The sequence below is a fragment of the Phacochoerus africanus genome, chromosome 8 (assembly GCF_016906955.1).
Source record: "Phacochoerus africanus isolate WHEZ1 chromosome 8, ROS_Pafr_v1, whole genome shotgun sequence".
NCBI lineage: Eukaryota > Metazoa > Chordata > Mammalia > Artiodactyla > Suidae > Phacochoerus > Phacochoerus africanus.
This window is the reverse complement of record NC_062551.1, coordinates 19,608,607-19,619,082: the sequence shown is the minus strand read 5'-3', so window position 1 is coordinate 19,619,082 and position 10,476 is coordinate 19,608,607. Positions and strand designations below refer to the sequence as shown.

Genomic DNA, 10,476 nt, shown 5'->3' with positions numbered 1-10,476 from the left:
ATTCAGCTCCCACTCTGTCTGCGCAGAAGAGAGGTGGAGCTTGGGGAGTGACAGCGGACGGTCACCCGCTTACCCAAGTGGTGACTCCAACTGCAGCTGCTGTTCCAGATGTGGTTTCATTACTTAAGCACACTAACACGTCCCCTGGTTCCTGGGCTGCAGCTACGGACCTGACAAATACGTTTTCCTCCATCCCGCTCCCTAATGCCCAGAAGCAGTTCGCTTTCAGACCAGCGGTGCACCTTCTCGGACCTTCCTCAGGGGCATGTCCTCTCTCCAGCCCTTTGTGCTAATTTATTGTGGCGGTGTGATCACCTTTCCCCTCCACCAGATGTCACACTGGTCCAGCCCATTGACACCACCGGACCTAGGGAGCTGACCGGACCTAGGGAGCAGGAAGGGGCAACTGTTAGACTTACTGCTAAGACACCTGCACGTCACAGGGTGGGAAGTAAATCCAACTAAAATTCCGGGGTCTTCGTCCTCAGTGAAATGGTTGGGGTACCAGTGATGTATGTCAATATCCCCTTTGAGATGAAGGATAAAGTATTTTAAAAATAAGGTATGTACTGAGAGCTTCTATGCCTGCCTGACTGCATCTCTCACAAGCGCCCTATCTTAATAATAAATCTATTTCTTGCCTTAAAAAAAATAAGGTATGTACTTTTTTCTTTTTTTAAAAAAATGCTATTATACACTTAATAGACTACAGTAAGAATATAACTTTTTTATGCATTGGGAAACCAGAAGCTCTGTGTGACTCACTTTATTTTATTTTATTCTGGAACAGAACCCACAAGATCTGTATATGTATTGAGTCAGCATCCACATATGGTGCTGCTTCTCCCCCAGCCAGGAATCAAGGGGTAGAGATGGGAGTGGTACTGTTTACCACTACTCTAGGGAACCACTGGCCAAATTTTTGTTCCCTGTTCCTGCAGTTTCATGCTCTCGTAGCCCTGAGGTCTCAGTTCCAGAGGGAGGAGTGTTTCCACCAGGAGCCATAGTGGTTCCGCTGAACTGGAAGTCAGGACTTGCCGCCTTGCCACTTTGGGCTCCTTATACCTTTGAATCCACAGACAGAAGAGTTACAGTGTTGGCTGGGGTCACTGGCCCTCACTCCCAAGGGGAAATTGGTCTACTAGTCCACAGTGGAGATAAAGAAGAGGCTGTGTGGGATATAGCAGATCCATTAGGGCATCGTTTATTTTTATTTTTTTAGGGTCGCTCCCGTGGCATATGGAGGTTCCCAGGCTAGGGGTCAAATTGGAGCTGTAGCTGCCAGCCTGCGCCAGAGCCACAGCAACGCGGGATCCGAGCCGCTTCAGCGACCTGCACCACAGCTCACGGCAACGCCAGATCGTTAACCCACTGAGCAAGGCCAGAGATCGAACCCACAACCTCATGGTTCCTAGCCGGATTCGTTAACCACTGAGCCACGACGGACTCCTGGGCATCTTTTAGTATCACCATGCCCGGTGATTTCAATGGAAAACCACAATAGCCCAATCCAGGCAGGATTAGTAGAGGCTCAGACCCTTCAGGAATGAAGGTTTGGGTCACTCCCCCAGCTGAGGTGCTTGCTGAAGGCAAAGGGAATAAAGACGGAGCCTGGGAGGAGAGGGTGGTGTAAATACCAGCCACGACCACGTGATGGCTTATGGACACGAGGACTGTATTCCTCCTTGTCGTGAATACATCTGTGAGTGAATATACAGGCACACCTGGGGGACACTGGAGTTTGGATCCAGAAGGCCTCAATAAAGTGAACACTGCAATAGAATCACACAATTTGTTTCCTTCCTAGCACATATAAAAGTTAGGTTTACACTATACTGTAGTCTATTAAGTGAGCAAAAGCATTATGTCTTAAAAAAAAAGTACAGACCTTATTTAATTTTTTTTCCCACTATTTAGGATCATACTCGCAGCACATGGAGGTTCCCAGGCTAGGGGTCAAATCAGAGCTACAGCTGTGGGCCTATGCCACAGCCACAGCAATGCCAGATCCGAGCCACGTCTGCGACCTACACCAGAGTTCACGGCAACGCCGGATCCTTAACCCATGGAATGAGGCCAGGGATCGAACCTGCAACCTCATGGTTACTAGTCAGATTCATTTCCGCTACGCCACAACGGGAATGCCCATGCCTTATTTTAAAAATATTTTCTTGCTAAAAAATGCTAACCATCATTTGAGCCTTCAGTGAGTCCTAATCTCTTTGCTGGTGGGGGGTCTAACCTGATGCAGATGGCGAATGACAGGTCAAGGTGGTGCCTGCTGAAGGTTAGGGTGGTGGCGGCAGTTTCTTCAAATAAGACAAGAATAAGGCAAACAATGAAGTCTGCCGCATTGATTGACTCTTCCTTTCGTGAACAATTACTCTGGGGCATGTAATGCAATGTGCTTTGATAACGTTTTACCCACAGTAGAACCTGTTTCAAAATCCTCTCAAACTCTGCTACCGCTTTATCAACCAAGTTTATGTAATATTCTAAATCCTTTGTTATCATTTCAACAGTCTTCATGGCACCTCACCAGGAGTAGATCCCATCTCAAGAAACCTCTTTCTCTGCTCAGCCATGAGAAGTCATTCCTCATCCGTTAGCAATTCAGTCACATGTTCAGGCACCGCGTTCTCTTGCTGCTTCCAGCACATCTGCAGTTACTTCCTCCACTGAGGTCCTGAACTTTTCAAAGTCCACTGTGAAGGTTGGAATCAACCTCTTCCATACTCCTGTGTATGTTCATATTTTGACCTCTTCCCATGAATCACAAATGTTTTTAATGGTATCTAGAGTGGTGAACCCTTTCCAGAAGGTTTTCAGTTGATCTGCCCAGATCCATCAGAGGAATCACTGTGTTTGGCAGCCAGAGCCGAACAAAATGTAGTTCTTAAATAATAACACTCCAAAGTTGAAATTACTCCTTGATCCATGGGCTCAAGGATGTTGTTTTAGCAGCTTGAAAAAAACACGGATCTCGTACTTCCCCATCAGAGCTCTTGGGTGACTGGATACATTGACAATGAGCAGTGATATTTTGAAAGGATTCTTTTTTTCTGAGCAGTAGGTCTCATCAGTGGCTTAAAATACTCAGTACACCATGTCGTCAACAGATGTGCTGTCTGTCCTCTAGGCTTTGCTGTTCCAGTTATAGAGCACAGGCCGAGTTATGATTCTAAAGGGCCCCAGAGCAAATGAGCATTGGCTTTAACTTAAAGTTATCAGCTGTATTAGCTTCTAATGAGAGAGTCGGCAGGACTCAATAACCAGGGAAATGCGGGCCGGGTTAGGTGGATCTCCAGCTGAATTGGAGCTTTGAAACTGTGAAGCCAGGCATTGACTCTTTCTCTCTAGCTATGAACATCCTAGATGGCTCTTCTAATAGAAGGCTGTTTTGTCTACAATGAAGATGGGTGGTTTAGCGTAGCCACATTCACTCGTGTTCTCAGCTGGATCGCCTGGATAATTTGCAGTAGCATTTACAGCAGCACTTGCTGCTTCACTTACCACTTTTATGTTAAAGAGATGGTTTCTTTCCTTAAACCTCATGAGCCAACCTCTGTTCGCTGCAAACTTTTCTTCTGCAGCTTCCTGACCTCTCAGCCTGCACAGAATTGAAGAGGGTAAGGGCCTTGCTCTGAATTAGGCTTTGGCTTAAGGGAATGGGGTAGCTGGTCATCTATCCAGCCCACCAAAACTTTCTCCACATTGGCAATAAGGCTGTAGAGACCTGTGATGCTTAATTTTATGTCTCGGCTTGACTGGGCTAAGGGATGCCCAGGGAGTTGGTAAAACATTATCTTGGGATTTGTCTGTGAGGGTGTTTTTGGAAAGATTAACGTTTGAACTGGCGAATCGAGTAGAGCAAACGGCCCTCCTCAGCGTGGGTGGGTGGACATCATCCAGGCTGTCGAGGGCCTGAACAGACCAAAAAGGCAGAGGTGTCCTCTTTGCTGGAGCTGAGATGTCTGTTTTTTTCCCCACCCTCAGACATTGGTGCCCCTGGTGCTTAGGCTCTGGGCTCATATCAGGACTTACACCTTCAGTCCCCCGATTTTCACGGCTTTGGAATTAAACTGAATTATATCACTGGCTTTCCTGGTCCAGAGAGTGGACTTCCTGGCTTCCCTAACTGCATAAGCCAATGCCTATAATAAATGTCCTCTAATGTATATCTATATAACTATTACTGGTTCTCTTTCTCTGGAGATCCCTGACGAATGCACCCCCGGCACCCTTGCTCCTGGTGATCCTGTGGGAGGACTGCTCTCCCATTCTGTGCTGGGAGAGGGGTCAACCTGCCCCCACCCCAGGGCGTGCACTTGACCCAGACCTGGCCAGTCGGAGCACAGCATTCCCTCCAAAAAGGTACCAACTCAGGCTCAACCAGTCAAACCTGAAAAGGCCACCTGGCCTGGCTCCCTACAGGACACAGGCTAGGAAACCCCGCACCAGCAGGGCGGCAGGAGGGAGGGCTAGCCCAGCGGTCCCTGAGCGAGCGAGAGAACAAGCTACGTCCATGCCCCCCGGGGACCTAACTCTCTGGTCATGGCCCTTGGGCCAAGTTTCCAGAGGTCCTAGCAAGGGACTTGCCCAGGTAAAGAACACGGCGTGCAGGGAGCCCGAGCCATGGCTCCCCACCAGGGCTTACGTCCTCGGTCTTCCCAGCCCAGACATGGTGTGCTGCTGTCATTTTCACCATCCGCCATGTGGCTGTGAACACAGCTGGCTTCCACCCCTGTCCAGGGAACGGCACCCCCTTCCAAGAAGGGGAAGGGCTTTGTGCCACGTGACGTCTCCTGGCCCCACGCACGAAACCAGTGCTGCCTCCGGACATTTTAGTCACACCAGCCTAAGCCACTTTTGGTTGGGTTTCTGGCATGTGTGATCAAAAGAGTCTTGACTAATATATGTGACTCAATAAAAAGGGAATTGGGGGCTGGATTAGGTGGAGAGATGAGTTTCAGTCCTGATTCTCTGGCTGACTGACTGAATTAGAGCAAATCTCTTCCCCCTCCGGCCCTGAGAAGGGGTGAAATGAACTGGGCAGTCCTCCAGCGGCGCAGGGCAGTTTTATGGAATTCGTGGGCCTACTGCCTCCTGAACTGTGAGGGCGTGGCTTGGGCTAGAAGACCTGTTTTTATCTTTCTCGCACATCGGGAATCTACGTAACATCTCGTTTGAAGAAAGGACTCTGCAGATAAGACCAGGGTGAGAAAGTCACCGCCTGGATGGCTTCTTAGGCTCCCTCCAGAATCAACATTCAGAGGATCCGAGGTGGATTTCTCGGCTCCCTCTCTCCTGCTCAGTCATTCAGCAAACATCTATTTGATGCCTACTGTGATCAAAGCCCCTGGAAAAAAGACACGGACTAATTCAGAGAGAAACCGCATTCCCGGGCTTGCAGGAACCTGGGCTCCCAGCGAGAGGTGGGACGTGGGGATGGCTGGATGCGGGGTTGAGAGGAGGGAGCACTGGGTGTAAACAGCCACAGGATGCCATGGTCCCTGCGACGACGGAAGCATTCTGGGGGAGATGCCAGCTGAGAGGGCCTCCATGAAGGAGCGGGGCTTCAGTCTGGCCAGTCTAGGAGGAAAGGCATTTCTGGTAGGAAGAAGAGGTATGAAATAGTTAAAGGAAAAACGGCCTAGGCTAGCAGATAAAACCAGAAGCGGGGTCGAGCTCTGATCCATCTTCAGGTGTCACACTGAGGGCACGCTTGACCTCATTCACTCTCACAGGTCCCCTCTGAGGCACACAGGTCAGGCTCAGAAGCTTCCAGAGCTTACATGGCAGGCCCGAGGTCACACAGGATGGAGTGCAGGGCAGGGGCTCTGGGAGATGCTGGGTGTGCTGACCTTTGGGTCTGGCCTGCTTGAAGGGGTAATGTAGCCCACAGGCCCACCCCCAGGAGCTCAGGAGGAAGAAGAGCCATGGAGGGCGGGAGATGAGAGAGGGAAGCACTCAGCACTCACCTCTGGAAGGAGGCCACGCGGTCCTTCAGCACCTGCACGAAGGGGAGGATCCAGTGGTGGCGCAGAACCACACTCTGGGACAGGCTGAGGTGGAACGCCTCCATCCTTACCAGCCGGGGGACATATGTCTGGGCGTGGGGAAGCAGGACGTCAAGCAGGTCCAGGAACTCCTCCCTGGCTTCATCTGGGGGGGTGGGGGGAGAATGGAGAGGGTGCACCATCCTCTTAGCCAGGGCACCATGGCTGGATGAAGAAGCCCAAAAGGCAGAGAAAGGCTTTTGCTATTCTGGGTTTTAGGAGAAAGTTACTTTGAGAGAAGCCTATGTCTATAATAATATTTTAATATGTATTTCTGTTTATAAAGTAACACACATATGCTCTTTGAAAAGAATTCAAGTAAAAAGAAAAGAAGAAGAAATTGGGAATTCCCATTGTGGCTCGGGGGGTTAGCAACCCGACTAGTATCCATGAAGATGTGGGTTCGATCCTTGGCCTCGATCAGTGGGCTAAGGATCTGGTGTTGCTGTGAGCTGCTGCTGCAGGTGCAGCTGTGAAAGAAAGAAGAAGAAATACATAGTAGAGAAAGGAGGGGCCCCTGAAATCCCATCACCTACAGCAGTGGTCACCAAACTACTGCTATCACACGGCCATTAGTCAAACAAGCTGGTGCACACACCTGCAGTAAATGTGTGGGGCTTTTTGTTTTCGTTTTTTTAGGGCCACTCCTGCAGGATATGGAGGTTCCCAGGGTAGGGGGCAAACAGGAGCTACAGCGGCCGACTTATGCCACAGCAATGTGGGATCCAAGCTGTGTCGGCGACCAGCACCACAGCTCATGGCAATGCCAAATCCTTAACCCACTGAGTGAGGCCAGGGATCAAACCTGCATCCTTATGGATTCTGGTCAGGTTCATTACCGCTAAACCATGATGGGAACTCCTGTTATTTGTTTATAAATTATAAACCTGTGCTACAGTACAAAATTATATGTTATAAAATGTATACTACGAAGAACATAAATTTTTAAAGATGAGATGATGAAAAATACGTTTGAAATTTTTCATACTTTTCTTTCTCAGGGATGACCTTGATCTCTCCCCTGGGCACGTGCAGCCCACTTTCAAGACCACTACCCTAGAGATAAAGACCATCCAACATGATGCCTCTTTCCCCAGCCTTTTCTCAGGGCATGTACTAATGTATATATACATATATATATATTTTTTTGCTTTTTAGGGCCCTACCTGCGGCATATGGAGGTTCCCAGGCTAGGGGTCCAATCAGAGCTACAGCCGCCGGCCTACAGCTACAGCCACAGCAACGCAGGATCTGAGCCACGTCTGTGACCTACACCACAGCTCACGGCAATGCTGGATCCTTAACCCACTGATCGATGCTAGGGATCGAACCTGCGACCTCATGGTTCCTAGTCGGATTCGTTTCCGCTGCGCCATGATGGGAACTCCCATAATATACATATTTTGTTAGAAGATGAGGGCGTAGCAGTTCTTCCACTGGCTTTCTCCACATAACACTCCATGTTGGAAGTGCTCTCATTACAGATGTCAAGCTCATGAGTATAATAACCCATAATCAGAAACAGGGCATTTCTTTAATAATCAGACTTATGGGAGTTCCCGTCGTGGTGCAGTGGTTAACGAATCCGACTAGGAACCATGAGGTTGCGGGTTCGGTCCCTGCCCTTGCTCAGTGGGTTAATGATCCGACGTTGCCGTGAGCTGTGGTGTAGGTTGCAGACACGGCTTGGATCCCTCGCTGCTGTGGCTCTGGTGTAGGCCGGCGGCTACAGCTCTGATTGGACCCCTAGCCTGGGAACCTCCATATGCCGCGGGAGCGGCCCAAGAAATAGCAAAAAGACAAAAAAAATAAAATAAAATAAAAAAATAATAATAATCAGACTTATTTATTAGACGTTTAGTCTCCTGATAGACATTTAGGATGTTCCTAATTGTTCATAAAGACAGAGACTGTGGGAGTTCCTGTTGTGGCTCAGTGGCTCATGAATCTGACTAGGAACCATGAGGTTGCAGGTTCGATCCCCGACCTTGCTCATTGGGTTAAGGATCCGGCGTTGCTGTGAGCTGTTGTGTAGGTGGCAAACATGGCTCGGATCCCGCGTTGCTGTGGCTCTGGCATAGGCCGGCAGCTACAGCTCTGATTCAACCCCTAGCCTGGGAATCTCCATGTGCTGCGGCTGCGGCCTTAGAAAAAGCAAAAAGACAAAAAGACCAAAAAAAAAAAAAAGACAAAGAATGTGATAAGGACCACCACTGTATGTTCATAGATTTATTTATTTATTTTTTTACCTAACATGTGACCAGAGCTGCTTGGTTAATAGTCTGCTCACACCTACAGATTACTCAAGGAGTTCCCCTTGTGGCTTGGTGGAAATGAACCTGACTGGTATCCATGAGGATGCAGGTTTGATCCGAGGCCTCGCTTGGCGGGTTGGGGATCTGGTGGTGCCTCAAGCTGCAGTATACATCGCAGATGTGGCTTGGATTTGGCATTGTTGTGGCTGTGGCATAGGCTGGCAGCTGTAGCTCTGATCTGACCCCTAGCCTGGGGACTTCCATACGATGTGGGTGCGGCTGTGTAAAAAAAAAAAAAAGTTACTCACCCAAATGCCCTGTGGAGTAGGTAGTATGGAAAAATCATTCCCATTCTGTGGATGGGGAAATAGAGGTCCCAAGAATTTACCTAACACAAACTAATAAGAGCTACCATCTTCTTTGTGTATTGTGCTAAGAACTTGACATAGATTATCTAAGTTAATCTTCACAAAAGTCCTAGAGGATAGTAATTACTACTATCCCCATTTTAGAGACGAAGAAACTGAGGCCCTTAGAAGTCCAATAACTTACTAAAGGGCACCCATAGTGGGTAGTAGAGCGAGGTCAGACTCTGAAGCCTGGGCGTTTTCTGCCTGCCATTCACTCATTAGGGCTAGGGTGGGGTAAGACTTGAAGCCAGCACACCTACAGCCCTCTTAGAAGTACCAGCTACAGCTGTACTCTGACCTAGACCCTCCCTTGGTCTCACAAGCAGGGAGAACAGTATACATAGGGTTAGTAAAAATATTTTAGGCAACAAATTCCAAACTGAAACCAAGTTAACAGAAATATTCCCTAATTCTTGAAACTTGTTCTCTCTCTCTCTTGAGTTAATCTTTTTCCCACCACCAAAGTCAGGGGTTTCTGACTTCTTCCTCCAGGTGGGGGCCAGCTCCCTCCCATCAAGAGTGTCAGCTACCCACCTCTCCCGAATTACTTACATGGTATGTAGACATGGGTGGCCCAGTTGCCCCGCTCGTGGGGGAATGTGCGCACCCGGCCCCCATGTTTTGCACTGTCATCTGCAGGCCCCTCCTCCGTGCCCGGGAACATGTGCAGCACGCTCTCAGGTACTGGCAACCTCTGGCTGGAAAGAGGGCTCTGGCCCCTGCAAGAGAAAAGAAAACAAGCACATTTAGCCTCCTGGCATTCTCCTCCTCTGTACACCCGATGAAAGTTGTAACCCCTTGGACCAGGTGACTCTGCTTGTCTATTTCTCACCAGGTGCTGTAAGCAGTTTCTAGATAACCACAATGCTCTTTCCCTAGTACTTTCTCATTGTGGGGGGCTCCTAACAACTCCAGGAGGCAGACCTCAGCAGGGAAACAACCCCAACAACCCCGCAGGCTGCAATATGTGGTTTAGAAGTCACAAGCCTTAACTGGACAAGCCTGAGTTGGAGTGGCTCTGTAGTCTTGGGCAAGTCAGGGGCCCTTTGGGGGCCTCAGTTTTCTCATCTCTAAAGCGTACTTCCACCGATAGGGCTACTGTGAGATGAACCGCCGACATTCGGCTTGTAAAGTACCCAACAAACAGCAGGCCTGGCAACTACGAATGGAAGCTCCACAAAGTAGAAGACTTCGATGGTGTCGCTCACTGCGGAGTCCCCAGTCCAGAGCCTGGCACAGAGAGGATCTCAATGAATATTTAATGGATGAATGAAAACACTCTCCAAAAGAGGAAACTGACCAAGTGTGGTACAGTGATGCGCGCCAGGAGACAGTGGACCAGCGGCAGAGACTGGACCCGAACTCACATTTCCTGCCTCCTAACCTTGTCCGAGCCAGGCGGGGGTACTCTGGGGCTTTGTCCAGGGCTGTCCTCTGGATCCTCCTTCCCCGCACTGCCCCTTTTTCTTCCCTTTCGAGCAGCCCCGAACCCTATGGTCCGGCCCCGGAGCTCCGGGAGCTATCTCACACTCTCCCCATAAGACTTCCTCGCTCCTCACCGACTGCGGCCTCGAGCCCCCGGCCGGGGCCGGGTCCCGGCTTTGGCTTCGGCCTCGGCCTCATCCTCGGAGCCACTGCTGCTGTAGCCCACCAGGGGCGCCGTACTCATGGGGCCCCCCTCCACGACAACACGGCAGGTCAGCCAGCAATCTCGCCGCACCCGGAATTCCGCTGCGCCGGAAGTGCTCTCCC

General features: G+C 49.8%; 1 protein-coding gene across 3 annotated transcripts in view; it reads right to left on the bottom strand.

The window, feature by feature from the left end:
• USB1 (U6 snRNA biogenesis phosphodiesterase 1) overlaps positions 1-10,476 on the bottom strand; it is a 21,298-nt gene extending 10,822 nt beyond the window's left edge. For 2 of the 3 annotated variants that reach the window (XM_047790511.1, XM_047790512.1), the window contains exons 1-3: positions 10,284-10,476; positions 9,277-9,443; positions 5,982-6,165 (exon numbers count right to left, since the gene is read on the bottom strand). In XM_047790511.1, coding sequence (XP_047646467.1) covers positions 5,982-6,165; positions 9,277-9,443; positions 10,284-10,393 — 461 coding nt within the window. In that variant the 5' untranslated portion in view covers positions 10,394-10,476. Of the gene's footprint in view, positions 1-2,152; positions 3,611-5,981; positions 6,166-9,276; positions 9,444-10,283 lie in introns of those variants that run through there. The other variant, XM_047790513.1, reaches the window with a different exon arrangement.